Raw genomic sequence first — 26,334 nt, forward strand, 5'->3', positions numbered from 1 at the left:
GCTACCTAACTGCCTTGATGAACAGTTTTCAGTATGTCTTTCGAGGAAAATGTGAACTGGGGTTTGCATGATCGATGTTATTGGAATCCATGTTGATTGACATGGAGGATGTCAATCTGTTTGATATACCTCACTAAGTTTGACTTCAGAAGATTCTACAACAAATCAACATCAAGGATATTGGACGACAGTTTTGTGGGTCATTCAACTACCCTCCTTGTAAATGAGTGTGCTTTCTTGCAACTAATGGCTACGGTTTTTTGTTTGAGGGAATCTGATACACACTCCATCAGACTTTGTTCAATTTTAACAATTTCAGCTGTTCTCAACATGACTGACAGTAACACTTATTTCACTCATCGTTTCAGTGGTACGAGGATTAAATTGGGGCAATTCTCTTGGATTTTCCTTTGTAAAGGAACATTTGAAAACAAAGCTAAGCATTTCAGCTTTGGCTTTGGTGTCATTAACAGTCTTTAGAAGTGACTAGAACCTCTTTGGGTTTTGTGAAAGATGATTTGACAATATTCTGCAGTTGTTGTCATCAGAGGCTTCTCGCACTGCTCTCTTAACAGTTAAATGCATTTCATTCTGCAACTATCTATCAACAGTCCTATGCTTTGTTTTACACATATTATACAGTAGTCTCCATTTCTTTAGAAGTTTCTTTGCAGTGACTTTTTTCCATGTATTATACCTCCTATTACGTGCATACGTATCCAGTGCATGGTCAACTATTCTTTTACACTTGAGCCATAGTTCCTTTACATGCTTCTATACTGTGCTAGAAATTTCATGGTCCTTACTGAGATGTGACACTAATGCTTTTTTATTTAGTTTACTGAACATATACACCAACAGAAAAAGATTGTAACACCAAAAAAGTAATTAATGTGGAGGAATGTAATTTCGGAAGTATGTGTGTTTAGGAAACATATTTAAGTGACTAACATAAGAGGTTAATGTAAGTGCAAGATAAGCCATTACAAATATGAAATGCTGGTACATTAATAACCAGTGTAAATGCCAGGATACTGAATGCAAGCACGCAAATGTGCATGTGCATGTACAGGTAACTGATGTTGATCAGTGGGATGGAGCTCCACGCCAGTTGCACTTGATAGGTCAATATGGGAATGATCAACATTGTTTGTGGATAATGCATATGAACTTGAATCGATATAGATTTGATGATCAAACAGGCCAAGGCAACATGCCAACACACTGTACAGCATGTTGGTTTACAATAGTGGAATGTGGGCGAGTGTTATTCTGTTGGTAAACACTCCCTGGAATACTGTTCATGAATGGCAGCAGAACTTCAAACATCCAACAATCAGCTGGGAAAATTATAGTTCTTTTAGTGGTGGGCGCAATACGACATCCCGTGAAACATTACTAAATGACTTCTCTGAAAACTGCCTAGTTCGGAACCCCATTCATGATGGAAATATATTGTATCTAAAGCCAACAGACAGACCCAATCTCTTTGATGGTGACCACATCAAAACTGATATCTGTGACCATGACCGATTGTGGCGACTATGATTACCAAAGTACAAAGGAAAACTCAAACATGCAGAAAGGTATATACTGTATGTTCATTAAACTAGGAAAAAAAACAGTAGTTTCATATCTCAATAAACAACCAGAAACTTTCAACAAAGGGCAGGAATATGTAGAGTAACTAAGTTAAAGTTTGAAAGAATTATTGACAAAGCAATGGATAGGAATGTAACCAGTAGAATAACTAATAATGGGAGGAGATCCTCCGTGGTGTACAGCCACTGTACAGAAACTGCTAAAGAAACAGAGATTAATGTATAATAGGTGTAAAACAAAGCACAGGGACATTATATATATATATATATATATATATATATATATATATATATATAAAAAACAGAAAGAAACTTCCACATGGGAAAAATATATTAAAAATAAAGATTCCAAGACTTACCAAGCGGGAAAGCGCCGGCAGACAGGCACATGAACAAAACACACAAACACACACACAGAATTACAAGCTTTCGCAACTGGCAGTTGCTTCGTCAGGAAGGAAGGAAGGAGAGGGAAAAATGAAAGGGTGTGGGTTTTAAGGGAGAGGGTAAGGAGTCATTCCAATCCCGGGAGCGGAAAGACTTCCCTTAGGGGGAAAAAAAAAAAAAAAAAAAAAGGACAGGTATACACTCGCACACACACACACACACACATATCCATCCGCACATACACAGACACAAGCAGACATATTTAAAGGCAAAGAGTTAAGGGCAGAGATGTCAGTCGAGGCGGAAGTACAGAGGCAAAGAAGTTGTTGAAAGACAGGTGAGGTATGAGCGGCGGCAACTTGAAATTAGCGGAGGTTGAGGCCTGGCGGATATCGAGAAGAGAGGATATACTGAAGGGCGAGTTCCCATCTCCAGAGTTCGGATAGGTTGGTGTTGGTGGGAAGTATCCAGATAACTCGGACGGTGTAACACTGTGCCAAGATGTGCTGGCCGTGCATCAAGGCATGTTTAGCCACAGGGTGATCCTCATTACCAACAAACACTGTCTGCCTGTGTCCATTCATGCGAATGGACAGTTTGTTGCTGGTCATTCCCACATAGAAAGCATCACAGTGCAGGCAGTTCAGTTGGTAAATCACGTGGGTGCTTTCACATGTGGCTCTCCCTTTGATTGTGTACACCTTCCGGGTTACAGGACTGGAGTAGGTGGTGGTGGGAGGGTGCATAGGACAGGTTTTACACCGGGGGCGGTTGCAAGGGTAGGAGCCAGAGGGTAGGGGAGGTGGTTTGGGGATTTCATAGGGATGAACCAAGAGGTTACGAAGGTTAGGTGGACGGCGGAAAGACACTCTTGGTGGAGTGGGGAGGATTTCATGAAGGATGGATCTCATTTCGGGGCAGGATTTTAGGAAGTCGTATCCCTGCTGGAGAGCCACATTCAAGGTCTGATCCAGTCCTGGGAAGTATTCTGTTACAAGTGGGGCACTTTTGGGGTTCTTCTGTGAGAGGTTCTGGGTTTGAGGGGATGAGGAAGTGGCTCTGGTTATCTGCTTCTGTACCAGGTTGGGAGGGTAGTTGCGGGATGCGAAAGCTGTTTTCAGGTTGTTGGTGTAATGGTCGAGGGATTCAGGATTGGAGCAGATTCGTTTGCCACGAAGGCCTAGGCTGTAGGGAAGGGACCGTTTGATATGGAATGGGTGGCAGCTGTCATAATGGAGGTACTGTTGCTTGTTGGTGGGTTTGATGTGGACGGATGTGTGCAGCTGGCCATTGGACAGATGGAGGTCAACATCTAGGAAAGTGGCATGGGATTTGGAGTAGGACCAGGTGAATCTGATGGAACCAAAGGAGTTGAGGTTGGAGAGGAAATTCTGGAGTTGTTCTTCACTGTGAGTCCAGATCATGAAGATGTCGTCAATAAATCTGTACCAAACTTTGGGTTGGCAGGCTTGGGTAACCAAGAAGGCTTCCTCTAAGCGACCCATAAATAGGTTGGCATACGAGGGGGCCATCCTGGTACCCATGGCTGTTCCCTTTGATTGTTGGTATGTCTGGCCTTCAAAAGTGAAGAAGTTGTGGGTCAGGATGAAGCTGGCTAAGGTGACGAGGAAAGAGGTTTTAGGTAGGGTGGCAGGTGATCGGCGTGAAAGGAAGTGCTCCATTGCAGCGAGGCCCTGGACGTGCGGGATATTTGTGTATAGGGAAGTGGCATCAATGGTTACCAGGATGGTTTCTGGGGGTAACAGACTGGGTACGGATTCCAGGCGTTCGAGAAAGTGGTTGGTGTCTTTGATGAAGGATGGGAGACTGCATGTAATGGGTTGAAGGTGTTGATCTACGTAGGCAGAGATGCGTTCTGTGGGGGCTTGGTAACCAGCTACAATGGGGCGGCCAGGATGTTTGGGTTTGTGAATTTTAGGAAGTAGGTAGAAGGTGGGAGTGCGAGGTGACGGTGGGGTGAGGAGTTTGATGGAGTCAGGTGAAAGGTTTTGTAGGGGGCCTAAGGTTCTGAGGATTCCTTGAAGCTCCGCCTGGACATCAGGAATGGGATTACTTCGGCAAACTTTGTATGTAGAGTTGTCTGAAAGCTGACGCAGTCCCTCAGCCACATACTCCCGACGATCAAGTACCACAGTCGTGGAACCCTTGTCAGCCGGAAGAATGATGATGGATCGGTCAGTTTCCGGATCACGGATAGCCTGGGATTCGGCTGTGGTGATGTTGGGAGTAGGATTAAGGTTTTTCAAGAAAGATTGAGAGGCAAGGCTGGAAGTGAGAAATTCCTGGAAGGTTTGGAGAGGGTGATTTTGAGGAAGAGGAGGTGGGTCCCGCTGTGATGGAGGACGGAACTAGGGAAGTCTTTCCGCTCCCGGGATTGGAATGACTCCTTACCCTCTCCCTTAAAACCCACACCCTTTCATTTTTCCCTCTCCTTCCTTCCTTCCTTACGAAGCAACTGCCAGTTGCGAAAGCTTGTAATTCTGTGTGTGTGTTTGTGTGTTTTGTTCATGTGCCTGTCTGCCGGCGCTTTCCCGCTTGGTGTATATATATATATATATATATATATATATATATATAGAGAGAGAGAGAGAGAGAGAGAGAGAGAGAGAGAGAGAGAGAGAGAGAGAATGAAGCTGAATGAAATGCATTTGGATGTCAAGAGAAAAATGCGTGAAGCCTTCAATGACTAGAGTAGCTGAATATTGTCAAATGATCATGTACAAAAACAAAACAAATTCTGGTTGTGTGTAAAGGCTGTCAGTGACATTAAAGTTACTGTCCAATCACTAGTGAATGAGAAAGGAACTGAAATTGAGGGTAACAAAGCAAAAGATGAAATGCTTAACTTTGATTTAAAATGTTTCTTTACATAGGAAAATCCAAGAGAATTGCCCCAATTTAATACTCATACCACTGAAAAAATGAGTGAAATAAGTGTTACTGTCAGTGGTGTTGAGAAACCACTAAACAAAACTCCAGGCCCGACGGGATCTCTGCTAGATTCTATACTGAATTTGCAGCTGAGTTAGAAGAGGGGCTAACTATATTTTATGTTCATATAAAAAAATACAAAAAAGCCCAGTTTTTGGAAAGCAGCAAAGGTTACACCCACCTACAAGAAGGGTAGGAGATCAACAAAACTAATTTCCAATGTCCTTGACATCGACTTGCAGTAGATCTTAGAACATGCTCAGAGTGCAAACATAATGAGATATCTTGAAAAGAATAACCTTCTCCATGCCAGCCAGCATCGATTCTTCTTCTGGCAGAAGAGTTGAAGGCGGAAGGAAGAGGAGTGAAGGAAAAGGACTGGAGAATTCCTTCTCATCCCATCTGGGACTCAGGGTTCTGGGTGACTTTTCTGAAAAGAACCCTAAACCTCTCCAGTCCTTCTCCTTCACCCCTCTTTCTTCCCCTTCAACTCTTCTGCCAGAAAGAGGAGCCACTGGTTCCGAAAGCTTGTAAAAGGACAATCCTTTTGTGTGTGTGTGTGTGTGTGTGTGTGTGTGTGTGTGTGTGTGTGTGTGTGTGTGTGTGTGTTCCCGTGCTGCCGCTTGGTGAGTAGATTTTTACCTATCCATTTACATTAGACAATATTAATAGTTGCTTTAGTAACTTCAGACTCTTCTGCATATGATGCAATTATCTATAATGATATACTGTCTGAAAGTAGTTGCATAAAAATTCAGTCAGATCTTGATAAGATTCCAAAATGGTGCAACGACGGCAACTTGCTCTAAATGTGAAATGTAAAATTGTACACTTAATATCGATGAGTCACTTTTGGAATTGGCCAACTCATACAAATAAATGGCTGTAACACTTTGTAGGGATATAAAATGGAATGATCACATAGGCTCAGTAACAGGTTGAGCAGGTGGTACACTTCAGTTTATTGGTAGAATACTGGGGAAGTGCAATCAGTCTGCAAAGGAGATTCCTTACAAATAACTTGTGCAACTGGTTCTAGAATACCGCTCAAGTGTTTGCCACCCATACTAAATAGGACCAACAGGGAATATTGAACATATACAGAGAAGGGTAGTATGAATGGTCACAGGTATATTTGATCCATGGGAGAGTGTCACAAAGATACTGAACTGGCAGATTCCTGAAGATGGCATAAACTATCCTGAGAATTTCTACTAACGAAGTTTCAAAAACCAGTTTTCAATGACGACACTTGCAATAAACTACAATCCCCTATGTATCACCCACATAGGGATCACAAGGATAAGATTAAAATAATTACAGCACAAACAGAGGCATTCAAATGATTATGTTTCCTGTTCTTCATATGTGAATGTAATGGAAAGAAACCCTAAAAAAAGTGGTACAATGGGATGTATTCTCTGCCATTCACTTTACAGTGTTTTTCAGAGTAGAGATGTAGATTTAGAACAGTTTTAATCACCTGACTGACATACAAATTTCCACAATAGTGGGAGTGCTCCTGCTGTCATATGAAATCGCATTCCAGACTATAACTCTGGGTGTAGGTCCAGCATGTCTAGCACACATACAAAGCTTGGTTGCAGGCTCTCAACTGGCTACCTTATAACCAACAGTCGGTCATCCTGGCACAGAGGCAAAACCAGCTTTCATTAGAAAACACAACAGACATCCACTCTCCCCTCCACTGAGTTCTCGCTTGGCAAATGACAGTGGTTTGGTGTCAGTGGAAGGCACACTACAAGGTATTTGGTTAGGAGTTGTCATTGAGGTGACAAGTTTTAACAGTCTGTTGTTTTGCTGTGGCACCACCTGCTGCTCAAATTGCTGCTGCAGGTGCAGTACAATGTGCCACAGCCATATACTGGACACAATGGTCTTCCCTTTCAGTAGTGCCAAGTGGCATTTTACATGATCTCATTCAAACTCAGTGAGGTGCTGATAATGGGGTCTTTAGTCACCTTAAGGGCATTCTTGACTAACCAACTCACCACATCCAATCTCACTGCTAACTTAAAGCTGATGACCATTACAACATGTATTTTAAGCAAACCCAATTTGGATCCTCATAGTGGCGCTACTAGCATCATCACTCTTATGCAACTGACACGACATTTGAACAGACATCATCTTTCAGATGTAGAAACATGCCTGTCAACTCTTTCTTGGTGTTGCAATTTTTTCCCCATCAGTTTATATCTTTCTACTTGTTATAGGTGTTCTTTGTACTTTGGTAATCATTGCTCACACAACCGGGTTGTGGTTACCAATACCACTTTCGATGCAGACTTCTTCATAGAGGTCAGGTCTATTAGTTGCCATTAGAACTATCTGTTCTAGGTAGTTTTCAGAGAAGGGATTTAGTAATGCTTCACTGGATGTCTTGTCATGCCTACCACTAACAATATAGTAATTTTTCCAGTTGACTGTTGGATGATTAAAGTTTCCAGCTACCATTACAGTTTGATTAGGGAACTTATGTACAAGTGAACTGAGGTTTTCTCTTAAGTTTTCTGTTACATCAGGAGATGAAACTGGTGGGCGACAGAAGGATCCAACAACTATTTTATGTCCATCCCTGATACTGAGTCTTGCCCAGAAAATCTCACATACAGCTTCAATTTCTATCTCAGTGGATTTTAGTTTCACTAATTTTTCCTGAAAATCTCACAGCTATCTATTTCAGGTTTCAACTCCTCTCCAAAGTAACTGAGAGATTAGTGAAACAATGAATCACCAAGTACTTAGATGACCATATCCTATTGAATAATAATCAGCATGACATCAACAGGTACAGGTACAAGGACAATAGTAGTGATAAATGGTTACACCCAAAAAATAGTTGAAAACTTGGATGACAATAATAGTGTTGTAGGAGTTAATTCGGATCTTTCTTAAGCTTTTGATACAATTATTCATGATATTCTGTTAGATTATTTAAAAGCAATGGGGATAATAGGTATAGAAAACAAGTAGTTTCAATCATCTTTCCAAAATAGTTCACAGATGGAACTTCTGCCATCTCATGCTAATCATAAAATCAGATTAATATCTGATGCAACGAAAGTAGAAAAATCCCAGGGTAGTATGCTAGCCTCCCTTTGGTTCCTTACTTATATAAATGACATACACACCTCAGAAACTGCAGCCAAGATCATGTTGTTTGCAGGTGACACTAGTGCAATAGCGAGTGGTATTAAGGAATCTCTGCCCACTACAACTAATCAAGTCCGCATGTCCTTGCATTCATGGTTCAATGCCAACGGACTTGATACTAAATGTGAAGAAAACAAACTATTTACAATTTTGGTAGATGAATCAAAATCAAGATTCCAACTTGGGGGGCGGGGGGGGGGGGGTTGAGTTACAAAGGATGTGATGCATCAAACTTTTAGAAATGTATGTTGACTAACACTTAAACTGGAAAGACCATGTAACAGAACTCTTCGCACAGATTCTGTTCTGCATGTTTAGCTCTAAGAATTTTTTGTATGGTTTAGGCCACAGATGGTGCTACAATGGTTTATTTTGGTTTCTTCTGGTCCCTTAGAGTTTATGGAATAGTTTTCTGGGATAAAATTAACAACCATTAAATGAAATTTTTACATAAATGAAGTGTATTCACAGTTGAAAATATGACCAACCATCACCGGTATACAGGAATGAAAATCTTAATCTGGCTTAACTGCTTTGGCTTTCAAGACACGAGCAGGACCAAATTTCCATGCCATCATTTCTGCATCACAACCTGTACTCAAACACACATTATAACATTACTATACAGGGGAGGGCGTTTTAATTGAAAGTCGCTACCTACTATCAGCAGATAAATAAGATACTGTAGTGCCTATACTGTTAAGAAGAATGATCCAATGTCGAAATTTTTACATTCAGGAATGGGATATTCGCATCTTGTCACATAGCTCTCCTACGGCTCACCACAAGCACCTATTTAAAAAGTTGTGTTTGCTTACTCTACCCTGCAAATGTGTGTTGATGACAAGAGCTAGACTTGATGACCTGCATAGCAACTCCAATTGCGACAGCTGTAATACTCACAACTCTTGGCCCTCCATATGGAACAAGTTGGAACAACCTGTGTTCAATAAACACTTAAGCTACTTTGATGTCATTTTTATAATGCGCTACGAACAAACATAAGGAGATTGGAGACAGAAATGACTTTTAGAGCAGAGTTAAAGTCATTTCTTTGTTGAGAAATGGTTACACAATGAAAAAAAAAAAAAACCATGAGCTTACAGGACTACTAAGCCCATTTATTGTTGAATTCTTTTGCTTCTGTTAACTGATGTACAAACTATGCTGTGTGTGTCTTTGCACAGAATGTTTCTACTGTTGGTTTTCTGTTTCCTCTGGTCTAGATGCAGTGCCATACTCCACCTCTGAAAAGGGATCTGGTGCAAGCCTAGATGTGATGGATACAAAGTTTGCAGGTTTCATACGATGAACTTTTCAGCAGTGCTACATAACATGCTCAAGAGTTTTTACTTTTTCATGGATGGTCTGTATCAAAGTTTCATGATTTACCTACATCACTGATTTACTTTTTGCGTAAGTTGTACTTTTTGGCAGTGCTATGTAATGTGTTCATGTTTTCACTTTGTCAGTAGTGTTCTTATTTTCAGTATGTCTTGTGCATGTTGCACTTACAATGCGCACTGTGTATTTGTTATTCCCCTTCTAACCACATACCGAGCAAGGTGGCTACTCCAGTCTTAAAGTACTGGATTCGAGTTTGGGAGGTACAAGGTTTATTCCGCATCCAACCACCCTAACTTGAGTTTTCCAGGGTTTTTAATGTGAATGCTGAGATGGTTCCTTTCATTAAACCATGGCGGACTTCCTGCCCTATCCTCACCTTATCTTATCCTACTTTGTTAGTATTTTTCTGTGCTGTATCTGATATATTCGGCACCATTTTACTAGATGGTGTAGAGACGAATAAATAAATAAACATACAAAAAATGGGCATTTTGCAATTACTATGGCTTCAAATTATGTTTACAATAGATCTTAATAATGTATGACTGTAAAATGTATACGAATCATAGACAATAACTAGAAAATATCGATGAAGAAAGCTATGTATGTCTAGAAACTAAAATCAAAGGCTAGAAAATATTAATACCGAAAGCTACGTATGTCTTTGTGATATTTAAAACTTACCCATTCCACGAAATTTTCGTCATTTGGGATCTCTTGGGCAGGAATTTCTGGTAACACACAGTTGTGAGCTGGTAATGTGGTCTGTTCTAACTGAACTGAGGTGCTAAGTGCAGTCGTTGAATCGTAATGTAACTCATGATTAGAGTGTATCATTTCTCGTTGGACTTCTGTTAGCTCTGATGGCCAAGAAGCTAATCCTCTCTGTACAACCATTTTTGGCATGTGTTACTAACCAGCAACACTTGTTTATATTAGTATTAAAATAAATCTGGTAATGTCACTGAGAGTAATAATTATTCACAGTTTTAAAACAAGAAGCTGTTAAATTCTTTGAAGGAGACTAGTTTGGCAGGATATAAACAGAAAGCATCCATTTAACGCACAAGATAATTGTATCCGTCACAGCACGGAAATGATATCAGCTGGATTCCGAATGCAGTTGGTAGAAAGCAGTTAATCTGACATTCAAAATACTCAGTGGACTATGTACAAAAATCATTTCCATGAATATTTAACAGAAACTTTAAACTTCAGCTTGTTTCTCTCTCACGTTGTGTATTTTGAAACAACTACAGTTCTGCCAACAGTTAACCACGCGTCCCGTCATAGATGAAATATGTCTGTCAAACCTGAATATGCCATAACAGTCATTTACTCAGAAAAAAATGGAGAAATGTATTACATTTATGTTGTACTAAGAAGTTATTTTAATTTCTCCACTTTATTTTGCAATAATACGTTTAATTCTACGGTTGAATTGTCTCCGAAACGGCGTTTATTTTCTTTGCCTAAACAGTCTCGTATAGTGTATACCAACAATAGCTAACAAAAAAACAGCTGTTCGTTGTGAGCCAGTGGTCTTCGCGAAAACATTGCAATGTTTATCTGTCGCATTTATTCAGTTTTCCTGTAGATAATATGACATACGTAGAATACATTGAGCTTATTTGGTCTGGGTCTCCTATATGCAATTAATACAGTGACTGACAGTTCTTAGAATGAGATTTTCACGCTACAAATTAATAGTACTTAGGCATAACATAAACTTAGTTACAGAATCTTGCAGGGTTGTTATATAGGTCATATATAAATTGAAGTACCGAGTTACTGAGAAAATGTTGTGGAGAATACAGAAAGTTAGTACTTATTGAATATCAAACTTTCAAAATATATTTTCTAATGTTATACTCCAGGAATATTTATATTTCTTTACAGATAAAAGTCACCTCTTCGGCTATGGTCAGTTTTCAGCAGTATTCAACGACGAAAAGACGTGTTGTCGTAACTGGTATAGGAGTCGTTTCTCCATTGGGATGCGGGGCCCAGCATGCATGGAACAGAATATTATCAGGTGACTGTGGTATTGTTCGTCTCCCCGACGACAGATATGGAACCCTTCCATGCAAAATAGCAGCTCTGGTGAAAAAAGGAAACAGTGATGGTGAATTAAATATAAATCTTCATTTCGCTGACAGGGAGCTAAGGACAATGGCGCCAGCGACAGTGTATGCATTGGTAGCAGCAAAAGAAGCGCTAGAGGACGCAAATTGGTTCCCAGAGGAAGAGGAAATGAAACAGCAGACGGGTGTTGCAATAGGAATGGGAATGGTTGATATGGAAGATATTTGTAGCACAAATGAATCACTAAAGAGGGGATATAATCGTGTAAGCCCATATTTTGTTCCTAGAATTCTTGTAAATATGGCATCTGGTCTGATAAGCATTAGATATGGCTTTAAAGGACCTAACCATGCTGTTTCTACAGCTTGTGCAACTGGTGCTCATGCAATTGGCGATGCATATAGGTTTATACAGCATGGTGATGCTAAAGTTATGGTTTGTGGGGCCACTGAAGCAAGTGTCAATCCACTCTCAATTGCAGGATTTTGTAGGTTGAGAGCTCTTAGTACAAAATTTAATGATGAGCCTTTGAAAGCGTCAAGACCATTTGACAAGAATCGTGACGGTTTTGTGATGGGCGAAGGATCAGCCGTAATTATTTTAGAGGAACTAGACCATGCTATTCAAAGAGGTGCACAAATATATGCAGAGGTCTTAGGGTATGGTTTATCTGGAGATGCATCTCATCTAACAGCACCCAATGAAGATGGACTGGGAGCGACATTAGCAATGTCAAGAGCAATATGTGATGCTAGGCTACAGCCAGAGGAAATAAGTTATGTCAATGCTCATGCTACATCTACTCCACTTGGTGATGAGATAGAGGCAAAGGCTATCAGCAGACTGCTTGGTAAACACGGTGGTGTTGCTGTTTCTTCAACCAAAGGAGCTCATGGGCATTTGCTTGGTGCTGCAGGTAATCTAGAATCTGTGTTCACCATTATGGCTATTAAGACCGGCTTCTTACCTCCAAGCATAAATATTGAAAATGCAATTGATGCCAAAAATGTACATTTTGTTTCAAACATTAAGAGAGAGTGGAATCATCAGAAGAGGATTGCTTTAAAAAATGCATTTGGCTTTGGTGGAACTAATGTATCATTATGTTTTTCACAATATGTGAGCTAGGTTTTCTTGTTTCGGTCTAATAAAACTTGCCATACTTTTTGAATTTTTCTTTTTAGTAAATTCAATTTGCACAATTTTCAGTAAAGATTTTCATTCCATGTGAAGAGAACTGCAAACAAGCTTGTGAAGGAAGTTGAAGACTGATCTCAATATGAATATCAGATGTTTGTGACATTATTGCCATAAAATAGTCCTACATCTGCCACAAACTCCTTTATCTGAGCACTGTGTGGATCCAACACACCCAGCAAAAGATAATACTGCTGAATCATTTAGTTGTAGTATGTTATCCATCTATAAATAAGGTAGTCTGGGGAAAAAATAACTAGTTATTTATTTGTCCCTTGATCATTCTGAATGATAGATGGTTGGTTGATTCAGTGAGGGGAGCAAACAGTGAGGTTATTGGTCCCATCGGATTAGGAAAGGATGGGGAAGGGAGTCGTCGTCGGTGCCCTTTCAAAGGATCCATCATGTCGCTTGCCTGAAGTGATTTTGGCAATCATGGAAAACCTAAATCCGGATGGCCACACATGGTTTTAAACCATCGTCCTCATGAATGTGAGTCCAGTGTACTAATCACTGTGCCACCTCTCTTGCTCTGAACAGAGTAATAGGACATGTAACGAGAAGATAATTTGCATACACATTTTGAAGTATACCTTTGCCTGATCGTGAGTCATTCCAATTACTGTTTCCTGTGCAACTGATATGCATCCTGTGCTCTGTAGGTCTAATGAAGAATGAGATACTAGTACTAGCTAAAGCAAATGTAACACTAGCATCTTTTTCCTCAGTTGAATTACCAAGGTCGTATCCTGGTCTTCATTTGACCTATATAGGTCAGCTGAAGTGCAGGATACAAATTTTACATTTGTCACTTTTTCCACATTCACTAGTACCAGTATCCTATTCTGCACTTGACCTGTGTAGGTCCTATATTTGTCGCATTTTTCGCCGTCGCTAGTACTAGCATCCTAGGTGAAAAAAAATGAAGCACATAAAAGTTGTATCCCATACGTGTCAACTGAGTATTCCATATCAACATTACTTTTTTTATTTTACAAAATTAATCACAGATGACTTTAATGTGATGATAGGGAAGGAGGAAGCATTCCAGCCTACAATTGGGAAAGAAAGCAATGCATACAAATGCATATAAAATTAATCATAGGTGATTTTAATGTGAAGATAGGGAAGGAGGAAGCATTCCGGTCTACAATTGGGAAAGAATGATAATGGCTCAATTTTGCTGTTCCAAACGAGTTGTTGTTAAGAGCACATATTTCAAAAGGAAGGACATTCATAAAGCAACTTAGGTATCTCTGGGTGGACACACCCAAAGCCAAATTGATCATGTTCTTGTAGATCGGAGAGGGCACACTAGTATAGAAAATGTTAGGACTTTCAGGGGAGCAGACTGCGATTCTGATCATTTTCTTGTGGTTGCCAAAGTTCACTAATGGCTATCTACAGCAACATCAAGGTGTCACAATGCAGAACTTGTTAGGTTCGACACTGACAAGCTAAATGATGAAAACTTTAGAAGAAGGTACTTGATAGAAATTTCAAATAGGTTTGATGGTCTTAGGACACACAAAGATCAAGACGAGGATGTAAATAAACAGTGGATCACTGTGAGAAATAATATCAAAGAGGCAGCGAAGGTCACAATAGGTACAATTAAGAAGAACAGGAGGAAACTGTGGTTTGATGAGGAATGCAAGAAATTGGTAGAGGAAAGGAGAAATGCGTGATTAGATAGGGATAGAATGGGAGACAGAAAACGAGGAGTTCTTGAACATGGGAAGGGAAGTTGGTTGTAGGCTACGGGCAAAGAAAAGGGATTATTTGAACAATCAAATTTAAAAAATGGAAACAAACAGGAAAAAAACAGAAAACATTAGAGAACTTTACCTAGACATAAATGGGTATAGGAAGGGGTTCAAGGCTAGGACAAATGCACTTCGAGGGGATGCCGGGGGAATACTGACAAACCCCAGTGCTATATTAAGTAAATGTAGGGCGTATTTTGAGCATCTATTAAATGTACACCAGGAAGCAGGAAATGAGCAGGTGTACGAAATATATACAGCAGAACCCCAGATACCTGAGCCAACATTAAAGGAAGTAAGAGATGCAATCAACAAATTGAAAAACCATAAAGCACAAGGATCAGATTGCATAACTGCAGAATTAGTTAAAAATGGGGGACAGAAATTGGTGGAAGTAGTTCACAAAGTGATAAATAAAGTATGGAACTCAGAGATGATACCTGAAGAGTGGCAGGAGTCGATTCTGATCCCAATTTTTAAGAAGGGCGACAAAATGGACTCTAGTAATTATAGAGCGATATTGCTATTACAAGTATGTTCCAAAATTTTCTCGAATGTTCTGTTAAGCAGGCTTACACCATATGCAGATGAAATTTTGGGGAATTACCAAGCTGGCTTTTGGAGGAACAGATCAACTATAGACCAAGTATTCGCCCTGCATCAAATTTTGGAAAAGAAATGGGAATACAATAAACCACTTCATAATCTTTTCATAGATTTTACAAAAGCATAGCCGGCCGCGGTGGTCTTGCGGTTCTAGGCGCTCAGTCCGGAACCGTGCGACTGCTACGGTCGCAGGTTCGAATCCTGCCTCGGGCATGGATGTGTGTGATGTCCTTAGGTTAGTTGGTTTAATTAGTTCTAAGTTCTAGGCGACTCATGACCACAGATGTTAAGTCGCATAGTGCTCAGAGCCATTTGAACCGTTTGAACAAAAGCATACGATTCAGTATTGCAATCAAAATTGTTCAGAATTCTTTTGGAACTTGGAATACCAAAGGAGTATGGTAGACTTATAGAAACGAGTTTGAAAAACACAAAAGGTAGAGTAAGCATGGGGAAATTGGAGTCAGAAGAGTTTGTAATAAAGAACGGACTTAGCAGGGAGATGTCCTGTCTCCGCTACTTTTTAATTTAGTCCTAGAATATATTGTACAAATGGCAGCGGATAATTCAGAGGGTGTTGAGCTAAATGGAAATATTAAGATATTAGGGTAAGCAGATGATCTAAACATCATTAGCGATAGGAAAGAATCTATAACAGCAAATATGAATGTGTTAATCAAGGCTAGTGAAGATGTAGGTCTAACGATAAGTGAAGACAAAACTAAATACCTGGTTACTACTAGAATGCCAACAGCAGATGATCAGGAAATGTTAAGAGTTGGAGACATGCAATTTGAAAAAGTGAACACATTTAAGTATCTCGGCGTGGACATCACTTCAAGAAATGAGATTGTATCCGAACTGAAGAAGAGATTACGGGCAGGAAATGCGTTCTACTTCTCATTGAATAGATTACTTTCACCATGGATATTGTCTAGGAATTTAAAGATTAGAATATACAAAACTATTATTCTACCAGTTATGCTGTATGGGTTTGAGACTTGGTCTCTCACTGTGCAAAATGAAAAGCTGTTTCGAATATTTGAAAACAAAATTTTGAGGAAAATTTTCGGAGCAAAAAGGGATGACATTAGCGGAGAGTGGCGAAAAATGCATAACAAAGAGGTTCATGAACTCTATTCAAGCCCTGACATAATCAGTATTATTAAATCACGTAGGCTGTGATGGGCGGGTCATGTAGCTCGAATGTATAAGGGCAGGGCAGGTTCATTATTTAACTCATTACACAGAATGGCTCTGAGCACTATGGGACTTAACATCTGAGGTCATCAGTCCCCCATTACACAGACTTTTCAGCCTTGCTATGAGAGGTGATACACTCATCTATTGTCCAGAAAAATGTGAAGAAATCGGTGAAAATCTGTAGCAACCACTATTTAATTGGCTTCAAATTGCTGCTTTAAATAATTCCATGCATCATATCCATCACTCTTTGTTAGCAGCATCATTAATAGCTCTTATTATAACAGACTTTGTGGTAAAAATATATTAAAAACAAAGATTCCAAGACTTACCAAGCGGGAAAGCGCCGGCAGACAGGCACATGAACAAAACACACAAACACACACACAAAATTACGAGCTTTCGCAACTGGCAGTTGCTTCGTCAGGAAAGAGGGAAGGAGAGGGAAAAATGAAAGGATGTGGGTTTTAAGGGAGAGGGTAAGGAATCATTCCAATCCCGGGAGCGGAAAGACTTCCCTTGGGGAAAAAAAGGACAGGTGTACACTTGCACACACACACACACACACACACACACATCCATGCGGGTGGATGTGTGTGTGTGTGTGTGTGTGTGTGTGTGTGTGTGTGTGTGTGTGTGTGTGTGCGCGCGCGCAAGTGTACACCTGTCCTTTTTTTCCCCAAGGGAAGTCTTTCCGCTCCCGGGATTGGAATGACTCCTTACCCTCTCCCTTAAAACCCACATCCTTTCATTTTTCCCTCTCCTTCCCTCTTTCCTGACGAAGCAACTGCCAGTTGCGAAAGCTCGTAATTCTGTGTGTGTGTTTGTGTGTTTTGTTCATGTGCCTGTCTGCCGGCGCTTTCCCGCTTGGTAAGTCTTGGAATCTTTGTTTTTAATATATTTTTCCCATGTGGAAGTCTCTTTCTGTTTTATTTACATAGACTTTGTGGTAAAAATGATAATATTACCCACAGAGAAGGAAAAAGCTTCTCTGTCTTAGTTATGGTTATGGCCTAACTATCATATAAAACACTGAGTTTACAAGACATTTAATTTACTAAAAAGAAAACAATTAACACAAATCTTACAACTTTATTAACTGTAGTGCACAATAATGTTATAATAATTAACATTTTGTAGTATCATTTACATAATTTCAATTTTTAAATATTTTACATTGATATCATTGGAATGGGAAGTTTGTTTGTGAATATATACTACCAGTATTAAAATCAGGATGCATTTTCATGTTAAATAGAATACATATGAGATGCAAACAGAACATAATGAAATAACTGTTCTTACAGAAAAATCTGCTTGCCAAGGGAATTAACTGTCTTTCCTTTGACAAACTATTTATTCTGTTTTATTAATGATATATGAAGACAGCTGGTATTAGAATATGGCTCTGGAATGCAATCAGTACCATGCCACAAAACAGCACAAATCACTTCACCATTCAATATAAATATCCCAAAATAACAACAGATTAGCATAATAAATATTTCAAAGGAGTAACTCTTCATAATATTTGGTCTTTTGCCATAGCTATATATAAACACAGCTCTTGCACCTCTGAGAACTCTGAAGAAAACAAAAGAATAATGGTTAATCAGAACTGTATACCCAAATATCAAAATATTTCCATTTGGAACATGCATATGAGAGCAGATGTTCACCTGAGAAAGGTTTTATGCACAGACCTTAAAAAAATTCTTCAGCAGTCTCCCAAGGGCAATATACAGCATATTTATAAAATACTGACATCACATAATGCTTGTGGTCTTTAATGGTCTCAATACAAAACAAAGTATTCTTTAAAATACATGAAAAAGGAATGATTACTTAAAAGCAGATAATACATGGCAGTAACTGGACATCTGATGCCAAAACTGCCATCAGAATTACCATATAAATCAGTAAAAATGTGATTTAACAGCAAAATTGGTATAATATAAGATACAACACCGGAGGAATGTGAAATAGGTCACTGAGAAGGACAGGTAAATAACAGTCTCAGGTTCACAGGAAACCACTTGTATACTAGCACTTCAGTACAAATTGGCATGCCCGCCAATTTTTTTTGAACCTCAGTATATAAACAAAGATTGCAAAAAAAGATATATAAACAATCCCAATACACAGTATTCAAAACCACAAAAAAGTTGTACGTTTCCCAAATGCAAGCTGCCAATCATTTTCAAAAACTAGTTTGATGCACAATAGTGGGCCGTAATCCAAATGGTCTCGGCACCGGTGGCTTCACACAGAGCAGGTCAAACCGCTTCTTCAGCACCTGCCGTAGTTGCTGCCTCTTCTCTGTCAAATGGAGCATCCTTGCTTTGAACTCTTGTATCTCTTCTGGTGGAATATAACTTTCTTCTCCATCATCGTCATCATCGGAAGAACGCAATTCCTGTCAATAAAAAAATTACTCATTAATTTTACTAGTTTCCATAAAGTATGAGCAAAGCTGCTGGAGAGGGATGTACAAGAGCTTAAATTGAAAACAAAATTAATTTCTTCATTTGAACTTCAGTCATGCAGTGCCTATAAAGTCTATCAATAGGGTGAATAACACAGTAACAGTGAAATCCAAGAAAAATTATACATAAAATAAAAGCCCCTTCATGAGGACTCTCGAACAGAGAAAGAAATACATACAGGTCTAACAACAGCTAATAGAACACTTTACAATTTTAAGAAAAAGTGCACTTTGCACCAATTTCAAAATTTGTTTATATCAATCCAATATAACTATTATCATTACATGGACCTAAAGCTTCAAAGTTTAGGGGGGAAAAAAACCTACCAACATTCAAAAGAAAATAGCAAGAAAGATTTTGGAGTTGTGACAGATGAAGATAGCAGAGAATGAAAGATTAGCAAAAATAAGAACTATTGGTGTTATTCAAACACTGTGATGATATCACAATGCTAAAGGCAATATAATGGCAAAGATACAAACATAGAAACACTCTTTGGGATCAGAAATTTGCTGGACTAGACACCACCCACCAAGGCACATGGAATTTGGCGAGAGACTTTTTCAGGGTACAACACTACTTTCCCACACTACTAGGATGAGATGGAGCAGTCTAGTCCTGTGAAGAGATGGTGAAACTGATGGCCTTCTAGATGAAGATGAAGGGAGAACTCTTCAAATCTGACACTTGAAACCGACCTGTTGAACGTATCTGAAACCAACCATGTGAACGTACCATAATACATGAAATCACATAAGCCATCGAATTATTGGTACGCAAGGTGAAAGAAGACAGACTTGTTGGAAAATGCAATGAAATGCATCTGTAAGAGGAAACACATGCAAGACCAATGCGACCAATTCTTGAGTATGCTCCAATGTTTGTAGTCCTTAACCAGTAGGCATCAAGAATACTGCCTTCAAAAAAGGTCCTTGTCCAAGCAGCATTCAAACCAGACAGTTCAGGCTTACAGAAATCATGAATGCCGCCCTCAGCAACACTTCCCTGCCTTTGGAATGTAGCTAACATCTATGTTCGGAACGTTAGGGAAAGAGCAGTCTCTTTCACAGAATTACAGATCCATTAGCCTGCTGCACTCTCTCGGTAAATTGGTAGAAAAAGTAATTAAACAATGACTCACCAGACATTGTATAACAGTAACACCTTGAAGCCACAGCAATCTGGATTCAGGTACTACCATTCAACAACTACTTTTCTATGTTATGGCACACATAAAAATGGATATAACACCAACAAGTGGTCATTTTGCTGATACTAAGAAAGCATTTGATTGTATCTGGCATAATGGTGTCATATGGGAACTAAATGTTACTGAGTTCCCTGATAGACTTTCACATCTCATACACTCATATGTCACCAACAGAAGTTTCTAAACTGAAATTGATGGCAAACACTCAGCGCTACATGGCAAGTGGAAGTATCCTCTATATGTGGAAGTAGCCTCTACATTAATGACTGGTAGCCATACATGCAGATGGCACTTTATCTTTCCACAGGACTGGAAACTATCGAACACCAATTCCCACCTACTGGCAGTGGGAGTGTTGAACCTTCATTGGAGAAACAATGAGTTAAGGTAAAGGTCAGCAAATGCGAGGCAGTCCTGTTCACACAGACCAAGCCAACTGCACAAGTGCCAATTCTGCAGATAGAGTACTACTCACACAACCAATAAACTTTTCTTAGGTCAAAAACATCAGAGGCTGGCTGGATTGGAAGCTCAGTTGCAGGGATTACAGTGGCAAATAGTGTCCACTTGAGGCTCTAAAGACCATACCCAATTCTCAAAAGGCAAAACATGCTGAATAGGAGGGAGGCTAGGTCCATGTTTATATGGCTCTTAACTGACTGCTGAAAATGCACAAGGCCCCAGTTTGAGGACAAGCAGCACCAACATACTTGAGCCACTTGCTGGCCATAGGAAACAAGGTATTACAAATTAGAAGTAATGATCAATGGTACACATACACCTTGGACATCCACCTTGCATTCAACTTTGATCCTCTCAGAGAATTACAAGAAACCACAGGTGAAAGTATTATCTTCCAAAAACACTCTTTCATAGGTGAAACTAACCAACTATGGCCAGCAGTTTTTACATACAGACAACACACATCGGCAAGTTCCTAAGACATTTACAATTCTTCATCTTGATCTTGAATGACGCTGTGAGTGTGGTGGCCATCAGTTTCACATTCTTGTCATTGAAGTTAACTGTTCTGTCTTTTTCTCGTAGTGTAGGAGTGTAGTATCGTTCCCTGATGAAGTATCTTGTCAAGCAAGTCTCTGATCCCAAAGTGTGTTTCTAGCTTTCCCATTACAATGCCTTTAGCATTGTGGCATTACATTGCTTGTACAACTACCATAGTTATTATTTTTGGTAATCCTCCATTTTCTGGTATCTTCACCTTTACCGGCCTGTGATGAAACTCAGCAGAGAACTTCTAAAGATGCCAACAACACTGTCACACAAATAGACCCTACATATCTAATACAATGAGAAGGAAGTTTTATCAGCCACTCTAATGTAGACTGATTCATAACAGGAGCCGCTGGTCTGCAGGAGCAAGCCCATGAGATTTCGCAGGTGCTGATGATCACAATAACATACTGACCAACTAACTGTTAACATATTGCAATGCCAATTATGAGGTGTTGTGAATGGCATTTAACTTACTTTCTGCTGTTTGCCCTACTGCACAAACAAAGTCTCAGATGCTTTTTGCCTCTCTGCAGCATCTTTTCCCATCTGCCATTATGCTTTTACAGTCACTTAGTCCATTATCTTCAGGTGGGACCATGTTAATGGGAGACTGTTACAGACATATACAGGGTGTTACAAAAAGGTACGGACAAACTTTCAGGAAACATTCCTCACACACAAAGAAAGAAAATATGTTATGTGGACATGTGTCCGGTAATGCTTACTTTCCATGTTAGAGCTCATTTTATTACTTCTCTTCAAATCACATTAATCATGGAATGGAAACACACAGCAACAGAACGTACCAGTGTGACTTCAAACACTTTGTTACAGGAAATGTTCAAAATGTCCTCCATTAGCGTGGATACATGCATCCACACTCCGTCGCATGGAATCCCTCATGCGCTGATGCAGCCCTGGAGAATGGCGTATTGTATCACAGCCGCCCACAATAAGGGCATGAAGAGTCTCTACATTTGGTACCAGGGTTGCGTAGACAAGAGCTTTCAAATGCCCCCATAAATGAAAGTCAAGAGGTTCGAGGTCAGGAGAGCGTGGAAGCCATGGAATTGGTCCGCCTCTACCAATCTATCGGTCACCGAATCTGATGTTGAGAAGCTTGCAAACACTTCGACTGAAATGTGCAGGAGCTCCATAGTGCATGAACCACATGTTGTGTCGTACTTGTAAAGGCACATCTTCTAGCAGCACAGGTAGAGTATCAGAGTACCCCGTATGAAATCATGTTAACGTGCTCCATTGATTACATACTGATGAAACTAAAATAAGCTCTAACATGGAAATTAAGCGTTTCCGGACACATGTCCGCTTAACATCTTTTCTTTATTTGTGTGTGAGGAATGTTTCCTGAAAGTTTGGCCATACCTTTTTGTAACGCCCTGTAGATAACAACATAGACATGTATCCCATGATCCTGTCAAATTCCAGCCTGAATTTAACATTCAAAAACTTAAATTCTGTCGGAATATTACCATTCTCTTCTGGCAACAGAGCAGAAAAAGAAAGACTACTAACTGTGGAAACAGTTGGTGTCAATCTGTGAATGTAGTGCAAAATGGTACTTATGCAGCAAGCCCATCAGCTTTTCATCTACTTTAGTTTCAGTGCAGGCTGTTACAGCTACTTCCCACACTACACAACACATTTTGTTAAAATTCAACATATTTTAAAGGTACCAAAGTTTCTCCTCACAAAAGTTCTAAAAACAGAGCCATTTTCTTGGTCGTGTTGTGGAAACAAATGAATGTTGGGTGGCTACAGTTGCTGGCTATTCTTCATCAGAAAGTAGCTCCTACTCTCCACTCTTTTCTTAATGATAGCTTGAAGTTAAGTAGTAGTGTCAACTAAAGTAGGTGGAGAAAAGGGCAGTGCACAGTAAAGACTGAGGTGGAACTAAAGGGAATCAAAACAGCAACATGGAGAAAAATGGCTCCAATCAAAGGGCTAATCAAGGGTAATCTACATCTAAATCCATACTCCGCAAACCATCTGACGGTGTGTGGCGGAGGGTACCCTGAGTACCTCTATCTGTTCTCCCTTCTATTCTTGAACTAGTACAACAAGGAAGACATGAAACTCAGCCTCTGTGATGCAAACTGTGTCCATATTAAACCCTACAATAACCACCAACAGCACCTCCACTGCACATTCTCCAATTCATAACACATAAAAGTGTGTACAGCCTTGGTATCCATAGATATTGATGTGTTAAGCAAACTGCCTTATCCGATATGCAAAATTTCATGTTCAGGGAATCACAAAAAGGCACTGTTTTCCCCACTTAGTCCACAAATGGATCTCAAGAGCTGTATTGTTTCAGGCTGATGGTACACCTTTCACAAACAGTGACTGGCCACAAAAACCCTATTATACTCGTGATATCTTTTGTTGTACCCTGAAATATTAAATTCAATCTTTCAGAACAGCTTCACACCAAATCACAACACAGTTCCTAATTTCAAATGTTGCACAGATACAAAAATGACAGGTACAAAAAGAATTGAGTGTAGAATTGAAAAACAGTTAAGTTGTTCAATATAGGAAATACAGGGTCTGATGGGTGCCCTTTATGATTCTATACAGACTATGCAGAGGTCATATGCCTCATCTTTTAGCTTCAGTTTACTGTAGGTCCCTGTAATGACAGAGTGTACCATGTGACTGGAAAAAGATGCAGGTAATTACAGTGTATAGTGTACAGAACACTGAAATTGTTAGACCTGTTGGTCTAGTGGCAAAGCATGTGCCTGGAACCTGAAAGGTTAAGATGTCAATTTCCGATCAGACAATAGAATATTTCAATCTACTTCCAAGTCATCTTTCATTTCTTAATGACGTGAAGATTTCACAGGAATGACACGGCCACTGGACTGAGCACTACTTGTAATAGTGGCTTGTACTGAGGTGTCATGGTGAGATGCTCCCTCCGTTTGAATCGCTGGTGTTTACTTCGTCAACCATGCGCCTTTGCCTACCAAATATCTGAGTCCTTACTAAATCTGTGATGTGATTGAGGCCACATGCTGCAGTTCATTTTGGCATGTTCTCTGCTACTTTGATTGGTCTGTGTAGCAAACCTACATCACCCAGATAGACTTCAGTTTAATGTAGGAACCTTGGTTAGCTCGGCATTTAGCAGGTGTTAACAAGCCCTTGGTGAGCGTTGGCTTCTTCAATAATCTTCCTCCACATTTCTCTGTTATTTGCTGCTCTTTTCTACCCCTGGACTCCCATATTGGTGATGTCCATTATTACCTCGTCGATCCATCTTCTTCTAGGTCTTCCTTTTTGCCTAACTGAATGGATCATACCTTACATCATTTTCTTTGGAATTCTATCCTCTGCCATTTTCTCCAAGTGTCCTAGCCATTGTATTACCTGTGATTTCACAAATTTTACTATGTCGCTGCCTTGTATTGACTCTTGTAGCGTATTTTTCAGCCTTCTTTCTCCCTTATTGGCCCATAGATTTTGCATAGTATTTTCTTAGTGCATTTTTATCGTATTCTGTCAACATCCATACCTCTGAGCTGTATGTGGTAACTGGGCGGACTAGGGAATTATATATTTGCAGTTTAGTTTTTCTTGTAACAAGGCTATTTTAGAAAAAGCTGCATATTTGCAAAGTAAGCTGTGTTTCCTGCTTGTATTCTTTCCCTTAGAGCCTTTCCAATACTGTTGTCCTTTGTTATTAGGGCTCCCAAGTAGTTAAAAGAGGACACTCCATTGAAGCATTTCCCATTGATGTTTAGGTTTTTAGGGGTTCTTCTGGCCTCAGATTGTGACATTACCATATATTTTGCTTTGTTTTCATTTACTATGAGCACTTTACTACTCCCAGATCCTAGTTCCCTACCAGTTAAATTGATTTCTTACTGAATTGTGAACATACGTGTGGCTCATATGTGAAGGCTTTTGTGAGGACAAAACAACACCTACGTCAGAATTATGGTAAGCACTGATCTTGTGAAACTCACCTTGCTCTCTGTCTGTTCATGAGATCCAGAGGGCAGTCATCAGTAGATACCAGGTTGATAGCATTTCTTATAACTTCAAATAGAATGCCATTGATACAATACCACATCATTGTCTCAAACAAAATACAAGCACACACAGTATTCCTATTAAAAATAATTTAGAGCCATTCCTAATGAAGAGGTACCGTCAGAATCAAATCTGGCACACCCCAAGGAAGGACACTGTTGTTAACAATATACAGAGTGTGTGGAAATCCCCGTTACAAACTTCTAGGAGTTGTATAGGGCATCAGGTACTTAATATTTTGAATAGTAACCCATGTCCAGAAACGTACTGTTTCCATTCTATGATGGTTTCAATTCATATGTGTAATATGTACACGAAGTCCCCATATCCCAGTAGGTTTTGACTGATTTCAGTGACTGATTACTGATCATCTGAGCAAACAATATTGATCTTTCCATCCATTCATATGGATAAAATTACAGTTATTTATGTCAGCTTTGCACATATTTCAGTCTGTGCATGACACACTGATCATCTGCAACTGTATCTGCATTTCATAACAGATTTCTAACTTCAACTCCTTCCACACAATGGCATTGTATGTGAATATAACTATGAAAAGCCTTGTTGGGCTAGAGATGTTACCTGCCAAGTCATTTATATACAAGGTGTTCCGAAATTCCCATTACAAACTTCTAGGACTTGTAGAGGGGGGTGAGTTCATAATATTTTGAATAGGAACTGATGTCCAGAAATGCACCGTTTCCATTCTATGACAGTTTTGGTTCAGATGTTTTAACTCACCTACTTCTGATTGAGAATGGAATTACACATGACACAGTACAGTTATTAGGTAACAGTTTGAAAGGAAACACAGTGAAATATCTATTTATCACTTGAGCACATTTGTTCGTATTAACACTAAAACATATCCAGAACAAAAAAGAAGCCAACATACTGTACGTACAGAACAGCGCTGATGTATTACAACAGCAACTGTATGTGGCAATCTCCAACATCAGATGTTATATCTATGAAACATGTTCTGCTACACACACACTATCCCACCTGATGTCTCTTCAGTTTCTAGTGCAAAGACCAGAACTCTGTGTCTAATGAAGTCTCGTAAATTAAACTTTGTGTACGATTCCACAAGAAGTAGTAAATAAGAGTTAAATCCAGCGATTGCAGCGATCACCCCGTTGGACCACCTCAGCCTATCCACCTTTCACCATAGCATCTGTTGATGTCTCCGAACCTCACACTAGAAGTGAGGTGGTGCACCATTGTAAAGTGAC

General features: G+C 39.6%; 3 protein-coding genes across 4 annotated transcripts in view; 1 reads left to right on the forward strand and 2 right to left on the reverse strand.

The window, feature by feature from the left end:
* Positions 1–10,766, reverse strand: part of LOC126281201 (deoxynucleotidyltransferase terminal-interacting protein 1) — a 120,143-nt gene extending 109,377 nt beyond the window's left edge. Inside the window, exon 1 of the mRNA XM_049979940.1 lies at positions 10,149–10,766. Coding sequence (XP_049835897.1) covers positions 10,149–10,370 — 222 coding nt within the window. The 5' untranslated portion in view covers positions 10,371–10,766. The remainder of the gene's footprint in view (positions 1–10,148) is intronic.
* A 182-nt stretch (positions 10,767–10,948) lies between these two features.
* Positions 10,949–12,720, forward strand: LOC126314017 (3-oxoacyl-[acyl-carrier-protein] synthase, mitochondrial). Its single transcript, XM_049992369.1, has 2 exons — positions 10,949–11,284; positions 11,364–12,720. The coding sequence occupies exons 1-2, from the start codon at positions 11,264–11,266 to the stop codon at positions 12,675–12,677; spliced, it is 1,335 nt and encodes a 444-aa protein (XP_049848326.1). The 5' UTR covers positions 10,949–11,263; the 3' UTR covers positions 12,678–12,720.
* Positions 12,721–17,393: 4,673 nt separating this feature from the next.
* Positions 17,394–26,334, reverse strand: part of LOC126281218 (gametogenetin-binding protein 2-like) — a 131,305-nt gene continuing 122,364 nt past the window's right edge. For both annotated transcript variants that reach the window (XM_049979979.1, XM_049979970.1), the window contains exon 11: positions 17,394–18,737. In XM_049979979.1, coding sequence (XP_049835936.1) covers positions 18,522–18,737 — 216 coding nt within the window. In that variant the 3' untranslated portion in view covers positions 17,394–18,521. The remainder of the gene's footprint in view (positions 18,738–26,334) is intronic.

The sequence above is a fragment of the Schistocerca gregaria genome, chromosome 1 (assembly GCF_023897955.1).
Source record: "Schistocerca gregaria isolate iqSchGreg1 chromosome 1, iqSchGreg1.2, whole genome shotgun sequence".
Taxonomy (NCBI): Eukaryota; Metazoa; Arthropoda; class Insecta; order Orthoptera; family Acrididae; genus Schistocerca; species Schistocerca gregaria.